Consider the following 23,405-nt stretch of genomic DNA (forward strand, 5'->3'; position numbering starts at 1 on the left):
TCTAGATGTATATAGACACTCAAGTGCTTAGATATTATACAAGACTACCGGCTTTGACCCAGAATGCGCCCAAGCAACGCCTGCAGTGGAAAAAGCTGCGGAAAGACCAGGGAGGAGCAATGTGAACAAATCGAAGAAGACTCGCGAAGCCTTGACCGAATCCCCGCGTACACTCATGCGCCAAACTCCAATCCCAGCGCGCCTCATAAAATGGACACAAGAACAAACACTCCTCAAACCACATCCACAACCCTCATCTCCCTCTCCACCTCCTTCAACTCCCACTCCTCCTCCTCCCACCCCCCAACCATCGTCCCAATATCCTCCGCCTTCGCCTCCACCTCAACCCTCACCCTCTCCATCGCCTTCACAGTCCAAACCGGACACACATCCCGCGCCGCCGTCCTCCACACGCGCCACTGCTCGACAAACGCAGGGTGCGCGTACGGCCGCGCTGCTTTCACGTCTGCGAGACTGTAGCTCCAGGGCTTGCCGAGCGCGAAGAAGTGGAGCACGTTCGTGGCGGTGGCGAGGGATTGGAGGGGCCCGAGGAGGGGGTGGCTGAGGATGTCGATGGGGGCGAGGCGGTCGAGAGGGGCGGCGGGGGCGGGTTCGGATCTGGCTGTTGAGGAGGGTGAGGGGGAGGCGGAGGAGTGGATGTGGTCCCCGGCGTGCGAGGACAAGGAATGCGAGGATGCTTGCCAGGGCGTGGCAGTCGCGTCCGACACGACGAAGCCGGTCGTTGAGGGCGCATCGTCGCTGTGCACGTTATGCCATCCGTTCTCGTCCCTGAACAGTGGCGGCGGCGGCGGCGCGTTCCTCCTCCTCCTCCTCAACCCTTGCTTTTTCTCCTCCCCTACCGCCGCCTCCCCAAACCCGAATGGCCCGCTCGCCCTCGTTGTGTCATTGGTAGCCTCAGGTCTAAACCACTTCGGCATATTCCAGTCCTCCCAGTGGCTATTCGGCGTCGCGTAGCTCCCTGGCAACATTATGACCGTATCCCCGAGCAACTGGTTCGCGAGATCCATGTCGTATTTATCCGGCGCGATGGTCTTGATCCCCTCTTCGACGCGCTTCCAGAGGCGGTCGCTCAGGTTGATCAGCATGAACGTGCTGCTGAAGAAGTCCTTCGCGATCCAGTACGCGCGCGGCGCCGCGAGGTCGACCTCCGGGAGCTCGAAAACGTGGTCGAGACTATTCACGATGAGCTGGTCGGCGTCCAACACCAGCACGCGCTTGAGGGTGGGATCGATCTCGTGCATGCGGAAGCCGAGGAGCTTGAGCAGGCAGTCTTCGTAGTAGCCGACGCTGCCGTGCGCGAGAGGCGGCGCGGATTGTACGCTTACGGTCACGTTACGTGCTTCGAGGGCGCGGATGAATGGTGTGGAGACTTTGAGGGATGCGAGCACGAAGATGCGGTGGGTGGTGTGAAAGAGGTTTTGGAGACGGTCGATGTTGACGAGGACGGAGCAGGCGTATTCGTTTTGGGTGGCGTAGAAGACGTAGGCGTTGGGGGAGGGGCCTGATGGAGCGGAGGGGAGGGGTTTAGGCGTCGCTGAAAGTGACAGTACGGTAGTGACGGGGATTCCGGACGCGGTGGCATGAGCTGCTTCGATTGGACCTCCATTCGTCGACGGCGGAGGTGATATGTCGTGGACAGCATTCTGCGATGAGGGTGCGTCGGGCCGGGCCACATGGCGGATGCTACCCCTTAGAACGTTGTGATAACCTGCCCAGACGAGGAGAAGAAACGCGAAGAGAGAAAAAGCGCCGAGGCGCGAATACCGGGCTAGCATCAGAACTCCGACACAGGTAAAAAGAGCGTAAACGGACGAAAAGAGGTTCCTCAAGGTACAAGGAGAGTAAGGCAGTCCTTACTCGAGTGTGGGTTGCGCCACATGCCATTGAGCTTACCTAGATTCGGAGGCATTCAGCCCATTGTTCGCATCCGGCTGTCTAGAGACCCTTCTGGGGCAAGTGTCATGATAGTCCACGGCCCATTGAAGCCACCAGGGCGACCGGCGGGTGCTATCGCAATCGTGTGTGGAAGATCTGGGCCGGCTATGGCGAAGAGAGATAAAAATAGGAGATGCGTGGGTTGTGGCTGGCTGATGAGCTGCAGGAACGCCTCGGATCGCCTTCCGGGTTGTGCGCCCAGGCTGTCTCCCAAGGGCGGTCCTTGCAGGAGATCATTTTGTTTTAACCTCATCTCTTCCCATCACTTCGCGTCTGCTTTCATCTTCAAGGCAGAACCGTGTTCCTCCCTCTTGCGAGGAGTTGTGGTCACTGCAACGGGTACTGGTGGGCGAGCTTGTGAGAAGAGTATGAATACGAGCAAATCTAGAGTCTCAGTCCCATCACGGATCTCAGAACGCCAATCTTGGCAGCTGAACCCGCGGTTTCTTCTCATCTATTTTTTGGTAGCCGGTTCGAACGTACTACTACTATGTCAGCCAGATTTCAGGTAGGTGTAGTAGTCAGCAGCAGTATTGGCGCGCTCCTACAACAGGAAGCACAACACGGCAGACTGTCAGCTTGGGCTCTTTTCGACAAGACCGTTTCGAATCTCCGGGTAGAGTCTGAGATGGAAGAGATTGTCCGGCAATCCCTGACAGTACTCCATCGTAAGTGCTCCGTCCCACGGATTCTGGAGCCACGACCAAAGAAGGAAGCTCTCTGGGTGCAAACCAACCCACCGGTGAGCTGCGTCTTCCAGGCACAGGCAATTCCCACTGTATCGCACAACCCTCAGAGGACGGGCCAGAGATCTATCTCCGGTCGGAAACATGGAGAGATGCATGATCTATCTACGACCTTAGGACCAAGCACGAGATAGACTGCCTCAAGATATCCCACCTCGGCATTCACAACCCGTCCGATCATCTCGCACTGACAGGTGTGACCAAGCAACATCCAACGATCTTGCCGGCTAGATTGAGGCAGCAAACGGTTGTCTGGCATGCCTTGCTGGCCAGCAAACGTCAGCACTACGTGGGGGTCACGTGCGGCTTGTGCCTCTTTTTGCTACAAGCGGACCAAACATCATACAAACTACGCCGCCTTTTGCCTCAATCTTTTGCCGCGGTCGTGGCTCGCCCTACCATGACGGAAAGCCCTTCGGGGCTGTCCTGCTCCAATCGGTCATCGTCCCGCCTACAGAAGATAAGATGTATAAAAATGATCCCTCCCGGTCAATGTGGCTCGGCTGCTGTTGTGCTACCCATTGACAGAAACTACGAGCTCTGAGCCCTGCAGCATGAAGGGCCAGCTAACTACACGTAGGTGAGCGTAGATGGCAGAACGCCCTGCCAGCGATGCTTCCAAATAGTCCATGCAGCTATCTTTGCCTCATGATTTCCGTTCCTTTTTGCTTCCCTCTGACTGCTGGCAATACAGCCGATGTCGAATTTACTTCTCACGGACTGTAATCAGGAACCAAGCAAGGTCAGTACCAACTTGGCTGCTTGTCCCGTTGCCTGCGGACAGCAACAAGCTTGCCTGATGGGGTCTTGTTTCCCTATTCAGGCAGGACCTCTTTACATTTCATTCTGGTCTCATCAAGTGCTCTTACGTTTCGGCTGGTACCTTTCCGACCTCTGTCAACTCATCTGGTCCACCTCAGGCCATCTCTCTCAACTCCCCTCTACCTACTCAAGCTTCCACTGCCGCCCTCCAGCCAACACGGCCAGCATGTGCCTCATCCTCATCCCGCACTACACCGCCTGCAACCACATCGTCCCCTCCGAATCGATAGACCTCAAACAATGCAGCCACCTCATCAACCAACTCCACCGCATCAACGACCCCCGCGATCCCTACAACCAGCCCTCCTCTTTTTACAACCCTAACCCCAATACCTCGGTCACCAACAACCAGCCCCCCTCCGCCGCCGATCCCTACGATCCGTCAGTCAGCAACCCCTATATCCCCTTCACCCCCCGCCGCCACTGCTACGTCGGCCGGCGCCAGCCCCAGCGCGTGCGTGGGTGGTGTCCGCGATGCGTGGCGCTGCACCGGCGGCGTGAGAGCCGGAGGTGGGCGGTTGGGGTCGCGGAGAGGGAGGGCTGGCGCTTCAACGGGCTGGGGGGATATGCGTAGGAGGGATTTTTGGGACCGGGGTTTTAGATGGGGGGGGAGGGTTGTCGGGTGAGCGGAGCGTCTTACTAGACGGCCCGATTCCTACTGAGCGGCCCACGTGCAATTGTTGGTAGCGGCGCTGGTGTTTGCTTTGCTAGTTTAGCAGCGCGGTGGACTGAACAAGTAGGTTTCGGTGTTAGGACCACGGTGGAGGAAGGGAGTGGGTGCGAGCAGTGGTCGTGTTGGGTAGGGCTGGACAGGCCGCTTGGCTTGGTGCATTGGTGGCGTTGCAGGAATAGGACAACCCGTTTGTGGTTCTCCAGCAAATAGCGCAAGACATAATCATGCTCCTCTTGGAGGCCAAGACGCTCTTGCGACTGAGATGCCACGTACATGCTGTTTGGGATACCTTTTACGGGTACGACGTCGATAATGCAGCCGTCTCACAAGGCCTTACATTCCCGCCATGTGAATCCTACGATGGTGAAGCGTACTATTGAATACCTTATGCATGGCAGTGACAGGCAGTCCTTTCAATAGCAGGGTTCTCGAGTGCTTCCAGGGCGAAACGTGACAACAGACAGCGGGGACCCGGGAACCCCATGCACAGAAGCATTCATTGACTGTTTTAGGCCATCTCACGGCACCTAGTCACGCTTCTTCGAGCTTGCAGCACGAAGCCGTCGAAAGATGGACACGGTTTCTCCGCCACCAGGTTCGATCGTCTACAAAAAGCACTTCATACCGCTCGAGTCCAACCCCGAGCTGTTCACCCAGCTCATACACCAGCTTGGCGTTTCTCCTTCCCTTGCCTTTCAAGACGTCTTCTCCATTGATGACCCAGATCTGCTGTCCTTCATTCCTCGTCCAGTCCTTGCTTTGGTCCTGGTTTTCCCAACGTCAGAAGCATACGAGAAGCACAAGGCCCAGGAAGAAGCTACTGTAAGAGACTATCAAGGCGCCGGCGATGACCAGCCAGTTATGTGGTTCAAACAGACGATCAACAATGCTTGTGGCTTGTATGGCATCCTGCATGCTGTGAGCAACGGCGATGCGAAAGGGCATATCGGTGAGTCCGCCAATACTCCTTACTACCGTCTGAGCTCGGCAAGTCGGTGAGATTGTAAGACTGACAAGGAGTAAGTTCCCGCTTCACCGCTCGCGAGGCTGCTGGCTGCTTCTCTACTTCTGGAGCCAAATCAGCGTGCGAAAGTACTCGAGGAGAGTGGTGAGCTGGAAGCGGCGTACAAAGCCGTCGCTCTGCAGGGTGACTCCGATGTACCCACGGACCCCGAGGCCGAAGTTGACTTCCACTACGTGTGCTTCGTGAAGTCGGACGCGAATGGTCATATCTACGAGCTTGATGGTGATCGGAAAGGACCCGTCGACCGAGGACCCATCGAACCGAACGAAGACCTCCTATCAGCGCGCGGGCTGGAGATCGTAAAGCAGTTCATCAGGAGAGAAGAGGGGCGAAATCTGAACTTCAGTCTTATGGCATTGGCTCCGGCGTAAAGGGGTGCAATCAAGTGCGGATTGATGTAGGTACGCATGGAGTCACACTCTTCATTGAGGTCTCCGAAGAGCAAAAGTGAGAACTATGATGGTCCAGGTGTTATTCTTGCAACTTTGGCTTCACTGAAAGTAGTAAAGCACTCAGTTACCGGCTCACAGCAGGTCTCAACGCAAGACGCGAATAAGAAAAGCCGCTCTTCATGTGAAGATCTTGTGGTGCCTCCATTATGGAGCAAGCAGCCGGTTTGAGGAGTTGCGGGTTACTTGACATACAACATTGCCGTCCCCTTCTCACAGGCTTGGGACGAGATTGCGTGCTGGAGACTCGATAGTGAGCAAGCCCTTGAATGTCCGCAGCAAGCCGTCTGATAAAGGGGCGGCGAAGGCGATATCACGCCGCTGAAGAGGTGGATTTCTCTTGGTCTCTAAACCCGTTGTGAGAGGAGAGAAACCAGCGGAGTTTTTCATGTACAGATGGCTACTATTAAGTATCCCCAGGTGGTAAAGGTACTGTCGTTCGTTTGCGAGGCCATGTCCAAGTCTAGAAAACTAGCCAATGCTATAATAACAGCAGAGCTCGACAAGACAATGGATGTGTTTGAGCGTAGTCAGGAGCGGTATGACAAGGCCGTCGCGGGCCTGACGATATCCAAGGTGAAGTGGAGCATTGGTCGTCTCACGGAAAATTGTGAGCCGCACGGCTTGAGGCTGAATAAGGCAGCCTATCACGTGACATGAATGGGTGACATCGAACCGCATAACAGGCTACAACCTCTCCCTCACTCCACTATCCGGCGCAACAACGCGACCTACGTAAACCATCCACCACTACTATCTCCCTTACGACCCGTCGCTGTCTCGAAATGGGCAAAAAGAAGAGGGGTCACCCCGATGTCGAAGAGGTCCTCGCGCGGCCGTGGTGTTACTACTGCGAGCGAGACTTTGATGACCTAAAGATCCTAATATCACATCAAAAGGCCAAGCACTTTAAGTGTGAGCGATGTGGTCGCAGACTCAATACCGCTGGTGGTAAGACAACGAACCCTCTGCATCCGAATGATCCGTCTGTTAATGGTCCAGGCCTTTCTGTACACATGAATCAAGTCCATAAGGAGAACCTCACCAACGTCGAGAACGCGCTACCGAATCGAGCCGGACTGGACATCGAGATCTTCGGCATGGAGGGCATTCCGGAAGACGTCATACAATCGCATAACCAGCGTGTCTTGCAACAATACTACGAAGCCGAGGCAGAGCGACGAGCTGCGACAGGCAACCCGGGACCGGGCGGGACAGCCGCTGCTGGTGGAGCGAAGAAGCCCAAGTTTGAATCACCGTCAGATTTGAAGAAACGACTGGCGGAGCATAAAGCGAAGAAGGCAGCGCAAGAGGCTGCAGGTGGAAGCAGCGGCGATGTCACTCCGCTAGGCGCAGGCCACGGTGCACAGAGTCCAGCAATAAACCATAGCCCATTAGGCTTCGTAAGTTGACTCATCTTGCAGAAGTATCCATCGGGAGCGCGACATGCTGACCTCTTCCTTTCCAGGCCGGACCTCCTGGGTACATGCAGCAGCAGCCAGCCTTCTCAGGCCCGCAAGGTACACCTCCCCAGTCTGCATATACGCAACCCTACGGTCAGCCTCCTCAGTATGCTCAGGCACCTATCCAATCCCCGTACCAGCAACATCCGCCCTTCTCACAGCCAGGATTCGGGGGCCCGCCGCCGTTCTCTCCAGCAGGCGCTTCCCCTTTCTCGCCACCACCCGGACAACAGTACCCACAGCCCGGTGTGCCATCCTTCCCACCGCAGTTTCCAGGTGGCCCGCCACGTCCCTTTGGGGCTGGGTCACCACCGTTCCACCAAGGTCCATCACAACCACCTCATAACCACAATCCCTCAGCAGGCCCGATTCCATCCCGGCAAGGCAGTCTGCCTGCAGCCCCTGGCTTGCCTCAACGTCCCTCCTTTGGAGCGCCGCACGTCAACGCGTTTCAACTGCAGCAGATGCATCAAGGCCACATTCCTGGTGCCACAAACCCATCACAGACAGGCGGCTTCCCTCCTCAGCAGAGCCATGCGCCGCCCAATGAAGTATCTGAAGAGTCGACGGGTGGCACTCGCGAGCAGGACCATTCAAGAGAGGGCGCCCCAGGCTCAGCCCAATACGATACTCCACAACCCGCACCAGCGAATGCAACTTCAGTGGACGAACTCATTTCCAGCGCCGCCAAAGACGTTGACGGAAGTAAACCAGCGACAACTGAAGCTGGACCGGAGAAGAAGGCGAAGAAGGAGAAGGACAAGAACACGAGACAGGTGTATACTGACAACGATGTCAGTCCGGAGGAGAAGATGGCGCAGTTGCCAAGGTACGCATTCGTCCCAGACTATAGAGAGGAGACTGTACTCGGACCGGCCGAGGCTGCAGTCACAGGGCCGGCGCTTGGAGAGGACGATGTCATAGACAGGATGGATTGATCCTGCCATACTCTTTTCTCTCAGCAGGTTCGACTTTTACCGTTACGACTACAGTACGTTTCGGCGCACCTCAAAGGACAGAGATCATTCTTTTAGAGACAGAGACACTCTTGAGAGACCGAGACCGGACCCGACCGATCGACATGCGAAGCATACACCTTGTGGACAGAGTGGCCGGAGAGGACTGTTTTTTGCTTGGGCCTTGCTGTGAGCAGCTAAGTTTGCTGGTTTCTGTTTTGCTGTTATCGATTTCGCACTCATGGTACTAGAACTCAACCGGTGCTCACTTCCTGTGCGCGGGGACATGGCTTCAATGGGACGTTGGTGAGTGCGTTATGGCCTCTCTTGCGTTAGGCGGTCGGGTATAGACTGATGGACTGTGGTTCCCAAGGAGCCCGCTCCCCTTCCCACGAAACATATACATGCTTGTTACTGCTTGTTCATAGGGGCAGTTAATGTAAGTCCACCAATAGGTTGGTCCTTTCGATAGCTCTTCATTCTTTGACCTCTCATCGCTTGTATGAAACCTTGGATATAGATGACGTGAGGGGAATCCGAAACTACTAATCCACCGCCCGCTTGTTCAACTGATATTCTTAGACTCCTGCAGGGGTGATTCGTATCTGCAGGTGTTGACTGGGCTTGCGCTCAGTCCTCGGACGTCCTGCTTACGCCCGATCCGCCACCGAGATCCGGGGGAGCTTCCGTACAGCCGCGCACCGCTTTGAGCGCTGGCAGAAGATCGTGCGCTGAGTTTCCACACAAAATTCGCTTGACGAACGCGCTTTTGCTGACTTGCTTGAATGCCGCTACGCGTATCATGGCACGAAGGTTATGATTCGAGTCCTGCTCGATCCACGGTTGCGAGCGCGTTACTCGACAGCAACAAGACCTCGATGATAGCTCTTGCTCGTACACCCTACCAATTGACCTTATTGGACTGTGTACAACCTCTACCTGTAATCTATGGGGAGGCAAAGATAAACTGAAAGCGCCACTCTTCGGACGCATTGTAACCCTCCCCTCAGTCGTTGCTATCGAATTGCAACACGTCGGAATAAGAGGTGCGGTACTAAGAACACAAAGTGGTTGTAGGGCTTTCAGTGGCATCCGTAGAGCAGTTCCTAGGACTTGTAGTATTAGCTCAACTTCTGCCCACAATCGCAAATGAAGCGCCAACGGATGGTCGGACACGGTCTATGAATCTTTTATATTTGAAACACATGTGAGAAAACAAGAATGAGCAGGCCGGCTTCTATAAATTGAAACAAGTTTGCATGGGTGCCTCGTTATCTCCGCTGTGTGATGCTCGGCTCTCGCGCAAAGTGAAGCTCACGTCCAGGCTCAAAAGTGACCTCCCTCGCCATGCCCACGCACCAACTCCCCAAACCTCAGCAATCCGCTTCGCCAGCCCTTCTTGGCTCAGCGCAGCACCATACTGCCAGCAGATAGTGCGCAACACTCTCCATCACACGTTCCCATCGCACGCCTCCAGCCAACCTGTCATCCACACAACCCACCCACAATGGCCGACACCGAAATGGACGTCGACGCGCAACAACCAGCCTCGGACGCGAAAAACAGTGAACCACGCACCCAAGCCGGCGCCGCCGCCGTGCGCTCGATTGAGGGCTGGATCATCATGGCGACGAACGTACACGAAGAGGCCAGCGAGGAGGACCTCACGGAGCTGTTCGGGGAGTACGGCGAGATTAAGAACTTGCATTTGAATCTGGATCGGAGGACGGGGTATGTCAAGGTATGGCCCGTCCATCTGTCCCAAAGCGGTGTGGCGTGGGAGTGGAGTTGCTGACGTGGAGGGGTTGTAGGGTTATGTCCTCATCGAATACCCGACGCTCAAAGAGGCTCAGGCCGCCATCGAGGGCGCCAACGGCACGAAGCTGCTGGATCAGACGCTGACGGTCGACTTTGCGTTTGTGAGGCCGCCGCCTGGAAAGGCGCAGCAGGGGCGTGGAGGACGAGGTGGGCCGCTGGCGAAGGGGGGCAGGGCGAGGAGTAGGAGTCCGATGGAGGCGAAGGAACAGGATGAGGGGGGTGAGGATATGTGAACGAGGGATAAGGGAGAGAAATTGGAGCATGGTGCTGGCTCTGTCCAGCGAGGTTGGGCAACAGTGAGCACGTCTGGATACGGGGTGGGGATGAGATACCAATAAAAGCGCCTGCTAGCCTGTCTTCATACGAGGGCAGGCCGGCATTGACCTTGATCACACGTAAGTCTACCTAACTGCGAGGTCTAACTGTTCCCTCTGCTAACTTGATACTAGATGCCTGCGCCTTGATTGACGTTCCTCCCTTCACTGAACAACAACTTCGTCAGCGTCCGGACGGATGTCTGGAGTCCTAGTTATCTCGAAATCCTGCCCCGCGTTCTCATCAACATGCTCAAGGAGAAACCCTCGCTTTGGTCAAGGAGAACTCACCAGCTACGCTGCGGCGAGAAGAGCGCGACAACATGCTATCTAGATCTGATGAACGCCTGCGGGTTAGGTATGCATGGCAGGACGACTCTTCCGAGGCGCTTGGATTTCGGCGGCAATCTCGCGTAAAGCAGTGACGGCCTTTTTCAAGGCGTTATTGGAGGACACAGCATAATCGCATGAGATAGGCGCCCCCCGTCCAAGCTGCCGTGATTTGATAGTTGGCTTTCAACTCTGTGCGAGGCCATCTCTTGTCCATAGCAGTTTTTACCCTGGGTTGGTCGCTGATCGTCGAAGCAAAATGTGTCGGAATGTGAGGGCGAATATATCCATCAAACGTTGGATGCCAAGCTCCACTGTATCAGCCTTCCACGCATTTTGAAGTAACATGAGTGGATTTCTGTATGACCGCGATGACAAGATAGCTCTTAAAACCAATTTGGGAAATTGCAAAATGTATTAAGGCTTTTTGTGTTTCCTAGATTGTCCATGATTTAGCCTCTCAAGGTGAGCATTGACTGGTGGGGATATAAATTAAACAGTGGCAAAAATCCTTCAAGGCAACGTGGCCGAGTGGTTATGGCGCAGGTTTCAGGCTATCTGAGATCCAATGCTGAGAGCAAGGTTTACCTGTGGGGCAACCTTCGTGGGTTCGGTAAGTTTGTAGTTCGATCCGGAGTCGAAGCAACATATAACTAACGCATCTCAAGAGTCCCACCGTTGTCAATATCTTTTGCGTTTTGCGCGGCCCTCATGCAGAATCCTCTTTTTGTGTGGGGATGACGCTAGCGAATTCACATTGAGTGTTGCCGAAGATAGTCCGGCCTGGACATCCAAAGATCGGCAAGCTCCACATGACCGAAGCTATTTAGAGATCTCCTCCGTTCTGCGCTTTGCGACGATCATGATATATGAAAGCTACAGTTGCACGGCACTGTCGTGTGCCCGCTACTTCTACATTGGCCCCTCCCGAGCGCTCGCTGTATGAGGTCTCTAAACCCTCGGCGCACATCACCTTTAGACGCATTGGGTGGAGCAGGTGGCCTACCTCGACTATGATAGAGACTAGAAGAGCTGGAGCATGATGGCTTTATACTTGGATCTGTTCAAGGGGTGCGCACGGCGTTCGGTCTGGCACTGGATTATACTGGCGCTTCACTTGCTCGCCATCACACATTCGGTGATTGCAAAAGAGGTGGGAGAGGGAGCCGCAGTGTCGGGCGAGGGTCCGCATGCGCACTTCGAGATTTCCCCTGCATATATCCAGTCTTTTGGAGAATCAAAGTTGCACGGCCAGGGTCTGCACAATGACAGGAACAAGCGTCATGATTACCACGCTGAGCCCTCTATGCTGCCGCCAGGAGCTAAGGAGATGCCGTCCGAACCTCCATCAAATGCCCTGCCAGAACTCCATGGCGCGCTTGAGACAATGCAAACGCACTTCTTCGAGCTCTGGTTAGGCACATGGCCAGACTCCATCGACTGGACATCGGCCGTGCTGGGGACCTATGTGTCCGCTTCTGTGTTCTCCCTCACACGATCTCTTGAATATGTCCTACCGTTTACCCAGGCTACGCCAGCGTCAATAGAAGGACAGCGGATCGAGAATGAGATCAACAAGTATTTTTCGCATACGGTGGCGTACTATTTCGGACAGAATGCGTTCAGCATCCGCACGCAAGCATACGACGACATGCTATGGGTGGTTCTTGGCTGGCTCGAGAACATTAGATTCATGAACCTACATACGAAACTGCATTATCCTTCCTCAGGCACCTCGCCCCGGTATGACGGCTGGTATGGCAAACAGTTCGAGGCCGCCTTCGCTCATCGCGCTCACGTTTTCTACGACATCACCACACACGGCTGGGACACGAAGCTATGCGGCGGCGGCATGACCTGGAACCCGCATCTGACTCCGTACAAGAACGCCATCACCAACCAGCTCTTTATCTCGGCATCCATTGGCATGTATCTTTACTTTCCAGGGGATGATAATTCAGCCCCATTTGTTCAAGACGACGCTTATGCTCAAAATATTCCGTCCGCGAGGCCGCATGACCCCAAGTATCTGTGGGCAGCGGTCGAAGGATATGAATGGCTCAGCACGAGCAACATGACGAACAAGAAGGGGCTTTATGTCGACGGCTTCCACATCAGCGGATGGAACCGCAATGGTAGTATCGGGACCGGCAAGTGCGACGATCGGAATGAAATGGTATACACCTACAACCAAGGTGTTCTGCTCTCCGGTTTACGTGGATTGTGGGAAGGAACCGGCCAGCTTCGCTACTTGGAGGACGGTCATACACTGATTCGAAATGTCATGGCGGCGACCGGCTGGCCTGATGAAGGAGTCCCGCACGACAGAAGGTGGGCTGGGCTAGGTCGCTATGGCATCCTCGAGGAGGTTTGTGACTCCTCAGGGAGCTGCTCTCAGAATGGACAAACTTTCAAGGGCATCTTCTTCCACCACCTTACACTTTTCTGCGAGCCGCTGCCTCGAACGCCTCTGATACCGGGGAAAACTTTTTGGGCGAGTCCGGCGGAGTCAATGCTTCATGCACAGAGCTGCAAAGAGTATGCGCCCTGGGTCACGCACAATGCTCGTGCGGCATTGAACACGAGAAATGAAAAGGGCGAGTTCGGAATGTGGTGGGGAGGGCGCTACGAGGATGACGATTGCGCGGAGTACGGAGCGCCTCTTCCGGAGGGAGCCGTGGACTATCGCAATGATGTATCAGTCTCAGGTGAAAAGCAATGGATGGTTCTGGAGGGCCTCGAAGTGGATGATCACCATCTTCGTACACCGGATCGGCTTCCAAGGCCTGCAAGCAGAGCCCATACTGGACCAGCCAGGGCGATCGCGGATTCAGGCTCCGACGCCCCTGGCCTTATCAACACTGCTGGTGATGCCAACGATCGCGGACGAGGACGGACTGTCGAGACGCAGGGTGGTGGAGTCGCCGTACTTCGCGCTATGTGGGAGTTCGTTAACATGTACAGACAAGAACGCTAAGACTAGAATTGAAATAAGATTCTGGGTTGTTGGCAATGGTTGTGCGATTTCATATGTATGCGGGGCAACAATACGAAACGGAGGGCGATGTTTGCGGAAAACTGCCCTTGGAGAAGCATGAAAGAGGGGGTTGCTCAGGGCATCCCTCCTGTGCCAGTCAGCCAACCCCTTTGCCGCCATCCGTATGATCACCACCCAGATCCTTCGCCCCGCTCCATGACCTGTCACCAACCTATCACCTATACGAAATAGCTTCTGAGCGGAGATCGACCCAGCAAGTTGGCAATGAATCTCGCTTGTGGCTCGACCTGCCTGGGCTCCTGGGGGTATCACTGCAGGAATCCAGCGCCGCAGCCGTGCCAAGTGCGCCGTCCCAGCAGACCCTCTCTCCCATCCGCGCCCTCATGCAGCCTAGTACGATAGTTCAATTACAGATCATCGATCTGTATCTTGTGGGACAGCGAAGGCCTTTGAGCGTCACTTCACAGGCCAGATCGCAAGATCACCATAGTGAGTTTGGTGACCCTAATGTCGCAACTTGTCAACTATACGCACACTTCCCCTTTCTAGAATCTAGGTTTGTGTCCAGTCTCTACACCGTGTATCGTGAACTCCGGAATAGGTCACCTAGGCAAGACTTCAATATGTCGTCTACGCCCTTGGCGTCTACAGTCCGCCGCAGCTTCAGCCGCAGCAGCGCCTCAGTGTGCACGGGCTTTCGGCAAGCCGGCGGTCGCAAACAGAGGTAATTCGGCCCGCCCTCAGTGCCTCGCCGACACCTGCCCCTTATGCAATCAAGTGAGCGCACACCGCCTAATATACCTGCATTCGACTTTCCCAAACAGGAACGCAGTGTCGACCTGTAGCGCGTACGTTAATCGATGCTGGCTACGGATACTCCTCGCCGATCATATCCTAGTTAACTGAAGTAAGGTTCTCTTCCCCGGATCCCTTGCTTGTTAGAGGGTGGAGAGGTGGCACGCGGTGTTGTCCGCGCTGTCCCTCCGCCATGCCTTCTATCTACCCCAGATCCTCCCGCGCCTTTCCACGAGGAGCCGCAAGACACGCTAACACAGCCACAGCGGGAGCTATTCAACTCTAGCTTCTTCAAGTAAGCCGGGTACAGAGGCTGGGCCGCAAGTCAAGAGCTCTGGCATCAATTCATAGTGTTAACCTTCGGTCAGCCTGTTCACCACTTTTATGTGTAGAATGCATTCGGCAGACAACTTAACATTATCCATATACTAGACGGAGGTCTTAATATCAATGCTGCTTAGATCTGAGCTAGAGCTTGTATCCCTGCTTACCACTAACCTAAAATGGTAAAGATGCGTGCTAGCGCTGTTGTGGCTGCCTTAACGTGTCTTGCCACTTTTGGTAGCTACCTCCGTATGGAGCGGCTGAAACCTCAAGTGTGATGGGGAAAAGTCTCTTCCAGCGTGCTGCAATTAGCTCGATGTCAGATCTGCAATGAACCACCGAGGCAACGCTGGCTGGATGCGCGTTTCGTACATTGGCGCCGTCGCTATCCCCGGGCGGACATGTGGCTTCTGCCCTAAGAGATCCTTGTTGTCGCCGCAGGACCCCGGATCGTTCTCCACCCCCGCCCTTGTCTTGGGAAGCCAGTAACGGCAGTTGAGCGACAGTGCTACTCTGTGCCGATCGCCTTACTGGGATCCTGGGGTAATTCGTAGCGCAGCAGCGGCAGCAACCCCAGATCTGGACCTTACCGGCCATTTTCCCCAGATGTGGAGCCATGAGAATTGGCCTCGAAGACTGGTGTCACAGAGATGCTGTGAGTCTCTGTATATAACATCCTCATGTCCCCCGTCAAGATGAGTCTCCAGAGCTTCAAAGCAAGACCTTGAGAACAATCCCTCATCACTAGGATTCCTCTGCAATCGCTTCACCGGCGTGACCTCCCTCCACTCCTCGAAGGTCCATTCGGCCCCTGATCTTCTATACCATCACTATATACATATCAGAACAGCCCTTCCAATCCGCCGAAATGGGTTACGGAGCACCAATCATGGATGACGAGAAGTTGGCGCAGACGGTCAAAAACGAGTACGCTGGAAGCGACGACCAAGTCACACTTCTAGACTCGATAGAGGAGACGCCAACGGGCAAGTTCATCTGGCTCGTTGCCTTCTGCGCCTCTATCGCCGGCGCCCTATTCGGTTACGACACTGGTATCATTTCTGCCGTCCTCGTCTATCTTGGCGACTCGCTCGGCCACGAACTCGCCGCTCACGAGAAGGAATTGATCACCTCGCTTTGCTCTGGTGGCGCCTTCGTTGGTGCCATCATTGCCGGTCTCACTGCTGATAAATATGGGCGTAAGGCCGCTATCTACCTTGAGTATGTATCCTCTCCTCTGAAATATATCGGAGCATAGACTAATTCGCATATAGCTGCGTTTTGTTCACCATCGGTGCCATCATTCAGGGCGCTGCCTACTCTATGGCTCAGATGGCTGTTGGCCGCTTCGTCGTCGGCCTAGGCGTTGGATCCGCTGCGTGAGTTGATCTATCTACAAAGCTCGTCATTTACATCATCTAACGCAGCAATAGCATGGTTGTCCCCCTATATATCGCCGAGATCGCCCCCACCAAGTTCCGTGGCCGCATGATTGGTCTCAACAACATGTCCATCACCGGCGGCCAAGTCATCTCCTACGGCATCGGCGCTGGTTTTGCCAACGTCCCGCACGGCTGGCGATACATGGTCGGTCTTGGCGGCGTCCCTTCCGTCATCCTAGCCTGCCTTCTGCCCTTCTGCCCCGAGTCCCCCCGCCAGCTAGTATTCCACGGCAAGACAGACGAGGCCGCCGTCGTCATTGGTCGCATTTATAAGCACGCCACTCCCGAGCAGGTCAACGACAAGGTGGCCATTATTGCCCGCGCCGTCCAGGCTGCGAAGACTCTTACCGAGGGCAAGAGCATGATCTTCCTCATCAAGAAACTACACTCTGTTCCCAGCAACTTCCGCGCCCTCGTCTGCGCCTGCGGCCTTATGGTTATCTCCCAGATGTCCGGTTTCAACACCCTCATGTACTACAGCTCTACGCTCTTCGCGCTCGTCGGCTTCTCAAACCCTGTGGCCGTCGGTCTCGTCGTCGCAGGCACCAATTTCGTCATGACCTGGGCCAACATGATGATGGTTGACCCCTGGGGCCGCCGCCGCGTCCTCGTCTCCACCGTCTGGGGCATGTCCGCTGGTCTCCTCGCCGTCGCCATTGCCTTCAGCTTTATCCCGATCAACACCGAGACGCTCGAGATCCGCTCAGCCACCATCACAGCGCCGGCGATCGTAGTCCTCATCTTCATCATCTGGTTCGTCTTCTTCTACGGCATCTCCGTCGGCAACACGGCCTGGATGAGCACGGATTTCTTCCCCATGGAGGTCCGCGCTGCCGGCACCATGTTCATGACTTGCAGCTGCTGGGGCTCCAACATCATCGTCTCGTCGACGTTTTTGACCATGATGAAGTCGCTCACCCCGTCCGGCGCGTTCGGCTTCTATGCGGCCATCTGCGGTATCGGCTGGGTGCTTATCATTTTCTTCTATCCTGAGGTCTCAGGCTTGACGATCGAGGAGGTCCAGGAGGTGTTCAAGCATGGCTTTGGTGTCAAGTACACGAGGGACTTGAGGAAGCAGCGGAAGGCGTTGAGGGCGGCATCGATCAGCGCATGAGCGGGATTAGAGGTTGGGTTGTGATGATACCTAGACAGGACAGACGCTGTAGATATGGTGGTTGTTTTTTTATGAGCATTTCACGGTTTTATGAGGCAGATGAGAGTAAGGTGTTTTGGTCCATTGTATTTGGATATCATATAGATGATACTTCACAACGATCTCTCAATCGAAGGCTTTCATCCTATCACTGCCTTGGATACTTTGACTCGTAGAAACCAGGAACATTTCAAAAAAGATAAGAGTAATTAGGGAGTCGCAAAGCTGAAGCCAAGATCTTTTACTGCGCCGAGCAAGAAGCGGAAACTTCTCTCCTCGGACAAGGGTCAAGGGCCATCCGGAAAGCTGGCTGCCGCATTGAAAGCTACTCATAGCCCTGGAGCTGGATAGGCCTTAGGTAAAGTTCACAGCTCAAAGACCTCTTAGCTGATCGATTGCATTAAAGAGCTAAATTGCTGAGCATCTTTTGATTATCGTGTAGAACCGGTCCAGCTGCTCTACAGTTGACAAGATCATGAGTCTAGTTTGATGGTGAATCCGATTGCAAAAGCCACCAGCCGAGAAGCGCCGTTTCGAATAGCCCTTAGGCCATTGCTATCTACTCTTCCATCGAGAACAACAACACAGTCTGTTCAGCCCTGTAGGAAAGATCTCAAATTCAATCGTGATTCGGGAAAATGCCTATCGCATGTTGAAATCGTCTTCGTCCTGGTAACCGCATGAATACACTAACGAATATCATGAATTACGACTCTGTTCGCCTATGCGGTATCATCTTCCGCTCACCAAGGCTTTCGTCTTCCATCTGCACGTAAGTGAAGGTTGCAAAGAGCGATCAACAAGAACTGCTTGTAGCCAGTCAGATTGTGCTTCCAGCGCTGAGAAGGGAGTTTCCTATCGTGTCTCCATTCACCTGTGTTGCGTCGTCAGACTATCGTCTTTAGTTCCGCTCCACATTACCCGTCTAACTGCAGGCTTCTCGTACTAGACACAAATAGCGATGCCACCCCGAAAGGAAAAGAGAATTGGTGCCTTAAACGAAGATGCGACTGGATCTTGATCATGTGGCTGGCGATCTATGCCACAGATGCTGCTGGGCTCTGCCTTGCTCTTCCACATCTTCATGTGCCCGAGAGACTCAAGCCCCTTCTCAAGTCATCCGCACATGCGCGTCCAAGATCGAACACGCGACGATAGCGAGCCTGCAGCACGACCATCAGGAGAACCGGCCCTCGATATCCCTTGTGCGCCATACACCCTATGCCATGCAATCTTCCCGTTAAAACGCTATGCCTATGCCGTCACCATCCGAGCTCTTCGTCCACCCACTTGTGATAACTTCCACTTATTTGCCCTTCTTCTCTCCCTTCTCGCCCTTCCTCTCCGCCCCCTTTCCGCCCTTCTTGTCCTTCTTCCCACCCCTCAGCAATTCCAGATGTCCCGCCTTCTCCGCGAGATTCTTCTCCGTCAGAGCCGTGAGGCCGGATGTATGTTTCTGCGCTTCCTTAGCTTCTCTCCTCTCCATCCATCCGCCGACTACGCCTTGATTGAGGAATGCCCACCTTGACCAGTTTCTGCTGCTGTATCAGCTTCACCTTCTTAGGCGCAATGACACGGGCGCCGCGTTGTGTGCGCTGGCTGCAAGGATGTCAGATTTTACAGACAAAAGCTGCTTGATCTAGACACAAGGTACCTCTTGGTGACGCCGGCGGGCTTGGCGGCTTTTTTGACGGCGCCTTGTGCCATGGCTGCTGAGCGGCGTGGAGTGGTTCTGATATGCGGGTGAGGGAGGTGGAACTCTGGCTGGAAATTTTTGGAGGCCGCGGAAGCGGGACGAGAGCGGGTGGCGCCGCTAGCGGGCTGTGGGGTGCAGGAGCACTGTGCAGGGGCCATAGGAGCGTATGGTGGGTTGAGCAACCCCACATCTTGGATGTGGTCTTTTCGATTTAACATATAGTCAACAGAGCCAAAATACTTGACGCAACATCTCAGCGCGAGAGCGGAGCGGAATGCGACGAATTCAAGCGCCTCTTGCAACGCTCATAAGAGTAGGAGACAGCCCTGCTCGCAAATGGAGCATAAATTGGATTAATGCATCTATCAGGCGCCTACTTCCACGCCACAGCAATAGCCTCCTCCAAGCCGCTCTCTCGGCGCAACCTCCACCCCCTTACCTAACACAAAAATCCTTGCAACACTTAACCGCATAAACCGCCTTCTGCACCTTCTGACACCCGTGCAGCGCATTCAAAATAATCTCCTTCCCATCGTTCCCCGTGACCCTGCCCCCCGCGCCGTTGTCAAAAACACACACATAGTGCCCCCGCCCCGCCTTGGTCGGGTTGTCGAAGCAGACCTGCTCGAAAAAGGGGCCGGAGGGCTTCTTGAGGTCCTTGGCCACGCTCCGCCAGGCGTTGATCTTGATGTCCGGCTTCCAGGTGCCGATGCTCTGGGAGGTGATCTTGAGCTTGATGCGCTCGTCTTTGGTCTGCTCGGGGCGGAAGTGGCGGTCGGGGAGGGCGTCGGCGGAGGGAGCGGCGAGGATCAGGGGGGCGCTGAGGAGCGCGATCAGCGCGGTGGTGAAGTGCATGGTGGATCCTGACTGATAGTTGATGGTGTGGGGTGATATGGTAGAGACTGTGATTTGGATTGGTATGAACGGTGAATATCCGTATAGATGATGTGTTAGGACTTGCTGCGGCTCCGGACGGGTATAACAAGGTAGCGAACAATACGATCGGTGTGAACAATAGCAAAGATACGGGATATTTGATGGTGTTGGAGTGGGATTGTAAGGCGGTGAAAGAAAAAAGCCAGAGTTTGTTGTTTGATTGTGTCTTGTGTTCTTGCTCCTTTGTCTCTGCTCTACGCGCCTTGAGCGGATCACAACCTACCTCATGGTTTGATGAGATATAGATTTTTTTAGATGAGCCGCACAGCAAATGTGCCTTCTCCAACGGCAGAGTCTAGAGAGTGAGGTTGCCAGTCAAGACTCTTGCGCCTATTGTTGCTTCCCTTCAGTTCTTCTGGGAGGCCTCATTTTAATGCTTTATCCTGACAATGCTTTCTTAGGGGAATCGCAACACTTTTGGATAACTGTTGAGGTAGCCGGAGTGTGAACCCATACTGGGAAGTGGCTTACGCTATAGAGGTGCACACTCTCCTAATGCAGAGAGACTCCGGAGCTGCGTCCTCAACCTGCTGAACTTCTTGGGCTAGAAGTATAATCAAGATAACGAGGCTGCCCCATCCGGCATATTGAACTCAGCGCAGAGCGAATATGATGTTACCCAGATAGGCAAGGCTTAAAGATCTCGTTCAACCACGGGTACCCCGTCCTACTGCATTTTAGCGTAGCTAGCCGCTTGTCCACTCCTTCCAGCAGACCCCGGAGACGATCAGATAGTACACCTCATCACCTCCTCTGAAACCCAAAAGAACCGCTCCCGCCTTGATGCAGGTCATGATATCCAAAGACAAGCCATAAAAGCTGACAACGGCCGCCCAAGATGTTTGGAAAACTCCCCAGGCATACTCGAGATGCGCGAACCAAGAGTAAAGGGAAGGACAAGGAATATGCCGCTTGAAATGAAGAGCAGCGAGGGAGACCTTCGGAATGGCAACAAACATAAAATGCCGCACATGCGCTCCAGTTACCTCAAACGAATCAAACGTATCATCCCCACCTCATCCATCCTTCTGGCTTCCCATTCTTCGTCTCGCTTGCCGCGCATGCTGTTCCTCATCCTGCTGCTCCCCTCCAGCTCTCCGTCCCTCCGCCTCCACTTTTTCCTCCCCGTCCTTCGGCACAGCATCCGCCTCCCCCGGCACGACCTGCTTCCCCACCCCAGCCCACGGCTCCAAGTCCCGACTACTCGTACTAAAGCTACTCACAACCGGCGTATAGTACTCCCCCACCTCCCCCTCCACCCCCTCCTCTCCCCCTGCACCCACCCCAGCCCAACCCCCCCACCCGCCCTCAATATCCCTTAGCAACCGGACATACTCCTCCGGCACGAGCCCACTCTCCCCCGTCCGCGGATCCTGTGCAACAAGCCAGCCCTGCCCGTGGCGGTAAGACACGAGAATGACTTGGCCCTCAATGAGCGGGAGCTCGTTTTCGTTTTCGCGAGTAAAATCGTAGAGCGCGACGGCTTTGCCGTGCATTTCCTCGTCCGGCGACGCGATGGTGAACTGGTAGTCGCGGCTGAAGCGGGAGGCGTGCAGCGCAGAGGGAGGATGCAGGCCAGTTGGAGACGTCAAATCCGGATCGTCGTCGGAGGCTTCAGATGATGTCGGACTCGGGGACGGAGAATTGGAGGAGTGGAGCGCGTGGGTGTGGTTTTGGTGGTGCTGGGGCTGCGGATACGAGCGGTTAGGGAGCGTGGTCGCGAAGTGTGAGTCGCGCTTTGTATCTGTTCCGGAGGGGGGGTGGAGGGAGTGTGATGCGGGCTCCGCGTCGTAGGTGATGTATTCCCCGCCCGGCCCGCCGGCCACGTCGTCCGGTCCCTCGTCGTAGAAGATGCGGCTGCCGTCGCCGTTTGTGCCGGTGTAGCTACCTCTTCGGCCCCCCTCGTGGAACTCGCGCGTGCGGCCCCGCGCGCTGTCGAAGCTTACGTAGTTTGATTTCTGCTTCTTGTGTTTCGCGCTCGTCACGACGGGGGAGTGGATGTCCTCGTCTTCGGCGTACGGCGGCCCGTCGCCAAAGTATGTTGGTGGCAGCTGCTCCCCTGTGCTTGCGACCCACGACGGCGCGGACCACTGCCCCTGCTGCTTGTCCCATCGCGGCGGGGGGTCCGACAGCCGCCTGTGGTATTCGCTCGCGGGCGTCGATGCTTCGGGGGACTGCTCGGGAAGGGGCCCGTAGAAGAGCGGGTTGTCGGGCGAGTAGGCAAAGTCTTGGACGAGTGTGTAGCTGAGGCTGGAGTGGAAGATGGGGAAGACTGTGGATTGTGGCCGCGAGCGGGAGGCCGCAGAGGTGTTGGAAAAGGCGGACAGGCGCCTGTTGGCGTAGGACGGCCTGCGAGGTGTATTGGCTGGCTGTTGAGATGGTGAGGTTACCAGTGGGGGAAGTGTAGGTAGTCTGGTATTTGGTGGAGGGGAGGCGCGTGGTGGGAGCTGCGTCGGTGGAGAGGTCGACGTGGTCTGCGGCGAGAGAACGGCGGCCATAGCGGCAGGAGGCAGGAGCCCGCAGACCCGTTAACCAGAAAGGCTGTCAACGCTCTGTCTCGTATGGCCGATGCAGCTGTTGTGCCGATAAGCAGTAGTGCTGCCAGGTACTGTAACGCTTCCGCTCGGTGTTGATATCAATGTGCCCTAAGTTGCGCGCGGCGAGGTTCGCGTATACCAAGACAGTGAAAGAAGCTTTTTGTACGCGCGAGTGACAACGACACAAGCTTTACTAAGCCCGGCGCGGACAACTGTTGGGTGCGGGGAGGGTATTCGCGGGTTCGCACTTTCAGCGCAATTACGGGGCGCTGATGTGTTACGATGGGAAGGCGTGCTGTCCGCGACCTGTTTGCGTCTGTCTACCTGTCCGTAAAGGGGGGCTGAACGGCGAGGAGAGCGTCGGCGCAAAGGGCGTTGGCTAGGCGTGCGTGTCGGCGGGCGTGGATATCAGCAAAAGGAAAGCTTGAGGTTTGTCAATCGACAGGGACGCGACGCTTGGCGAGCGTCAGGCAGGCCAGTAGAAAGCGGTGGATGCGCGGCTCTCGCTGTCAATAAGGTAAGGTATGAATGAATGAGGCAATGGGACTCGGCGGTGGGAGCGCAGGCACGGAAAGCGCTGACAAGGATGCGGAAAGCCGGGCGCCAACGCTGGCCCAATGAAGCTTTCTTGCTTTCTTGCTTTCTTGCTCTCTTGCCCTTTTTCGATGGTCAACCTCCTCGTTCAGTGCCGGGTTTTCGCAGAATCGCGGCTGTATGCTTGTGTGCGGACTGGCGTTGAGCAGTCTGGTGTCGTGCTGTGTCTATATATAGATGGCAGTAATGTAATGTCGAGGCCGCAGGGAGATTGCCTGTAAGCAGCCTTGTGTAGCAGTCCAACTACCGGGACACGCTAGGCCGAGGCGGTGGATTGTCTTGAAACAACACAAGAGCACGAAAACGGGGGCAGACACAACAAGAGCCGCGGGTACTGATCACCGAGAGGCCAGCATCAGCATGGGCGACAAGGCTCGGT

General features: G+C 55.3%; 10 protein-coding genes across 10 annotated transcripts; 6 read left to right on the forward strand and 4 right to left on the reverse strand.

Annotated features, from left to right (window-relative positions):
- Positions 1-233: 233 nt before the first annotated feature.
- On the reverse strand, positions 234-1,796 carry W97_06534 (uncharacterized protein; the record flags this gene model as incomplete). The annotated part of the gene is made up of 1 exon (XM_007784408.1): positions 234-1,796. The coding sequence occupies one exon, from the start codon at positions 1,794-1,796 to the stop codon at positions 234-236; it is 1,563 nt and encodes a 520-aa protein (XP_007782598.1).
- A 1,894-nt stretch (positions 1,797-3,690) lies between these two features.
- Positions 3,691-4,098, forward strand: W97_06535 (uncharacterized protein; the record flags this gene model as incomplete). Its single annotated transcript, XM_007784409.1, has 1 exon — positions 3,691-4,098. One exon carries the CDS (start codon positions 3,691-3,693, stop codon positions 4,096-4,098), a length of 408 nt encoding a protein of 135 aa, XP_007782599.1.
- Positions 4,099-4,767: 669 nt separating this feature from the next.
- On the forward strand, positions 4,768-5,592 carry W97_06536 (uncharacterized protein; the record flags this gene model as incomplete). The annotated part of the gene is made up of 2 exons (XM_007784410.1): positions 4,768-5,146; positions 5,222-5,592. 2 exons carry the CDS (start codon positions 4,768-4,770, stop codon positions 5,590-5,592), a joined length of 750 nt encoding a protein of 249 aa, XP_007782600.1.
- An 863-nt stretch (positions 5,593-6,455) lies between these two features.
- W97_06537 (uncharacterized protein) lies at positions 6,456-8,071 on the forward strand (the record flags this gene model as incomplete). Its single annotated transcript, XM_007784411.1, has 3 exons — positions 6,456-6,621; positions 6,673-7,073; positions 7,139-8,071. 3 exons carry the CDS (start codon positions 6,456-6,458, stop codon positions 8,069-8,071), a joined length of 1,500 nt encoding a protein of 499 aa, XP_007782601.1.
- A 1,525-nt stretch (positions 8,072-9,596) lies between these two features.
- W97_06538 (uncharacterized protein) lies at positions 9,597-10,140 on the forward strand (the record flags this gene model as incomplete). Its single annotated transcript, XM_007784412.1, has 2 exons — positions 9,597-9,830; positions 9,901-10,140. 2 exons carry the CDS (start codon positions 9,597-9,599, stop codon positions 10,138-10,140), a joined length of 474 nt encoding a protein of 157 aa, XP_007782602.1.
- Positions 10,141-11,593: 1,453 nt separating this feature from the next.
- W97_06539 (uncharacterized protein) lies at positions 11,594-13,528 on the forward strand (the record flags this gene model as incomplete). The annotated part of the gene is made up of 1 exon (XM_007784413.1): positions 11,594-13,528. The coding sequence occupies one exon, from the start codon at positions 11,594-11,596 to the stop codon at positions 13,526-13,528; it is 1,935 nt and encodes a 644-aa protein (XP_007782603.1).
- Positions 13,529-15,536: 2,008 nt separating this feature from the next.
- W97_06540 (uncharacterized protein) lies at positions 15,537-17,224 on the forward strand (the record flags this gene model as incomplete). The annotated part of the gene is made up of 3 exons (XM_007784414.1): positions 15,537-15,889; positions 15,943-16,047; positions 16,102-17,224. The coding sequence occupies 3 exons, from the start codon at positions 15,537-15,539 to the stop codon at positions 17,222-17,224; spliced, it is 1,581 nt and encodes a 526-aa protein (XP_007782604.1).
- Positions 17,225-18,569: 1,345 nt separating this feature from the next.
- W97_06541 (uncharacterized protein) lies at positions 18,570-18,970 on the reverse strand (the record flags this gene model as incomplete). Its single annotated transcript, XM_007784415.1, has 3 exons — positions 18,570-18,719; positions 18,787-18,862; positions 18,918-18,970. The coding sequence occupies 3 exons, from the start codon at positions 18,968-18,970 to the stop codon at positions 18,570-18,572; spliced, it is 279 nt and encodes a 92-aa protein (XP_007782605.1).
- A 424-nt stretch (positions 18,971-19,394) lies between these two features.
- On the reverse strand, positions 19,395-19,814 carry W97_06542 (uncharacterized protein; the record flags this gene model as incomplete). Its single annotated transcript, XM_007784416.1, has 1 exon — positions 19,395-19,814. The coding sequence occupies one exon, from the start codon at positions 19,812-19,814 to the stop codon at positions 19,395-19,397; it is 420 nt and encodes a 139-aa protein (XP_007782606.1).
- Positions 19,815-20,911: 1,097 nt separating this feature from the next.
- W97_06543 (uncharacterized protein) lies at positions 20,912-22,393 on the reverse strand (the record flags this gene model as incomplete). The annotated part of the gene is made up of 1 exon (XM_007784417.1): positions 20,912-22,393. The coding sequence occupies one exon, from the start codon at positions 22,391-22,393 to the stop codon at positions 20,912-20,914; it is 1,482 nt and encodes a 493-aa protein (XP_007782607.1).
- Positions 22,394-23,405: the final 1,012 nt, after the last annotated feature.

This window comes from Coniosporium apollinis, assembly GCF_000281105.1.
Source record: "Coniosporium apollinis CBS 100218 chromosome Unknown supercont1.33, whole genome shotgun sequence".
Taxonomy (NCBI): Eukaryota; Fungi; Ascomycota; class Dothideomycetes; genus Coniosporium; species Coniosporium apollinis.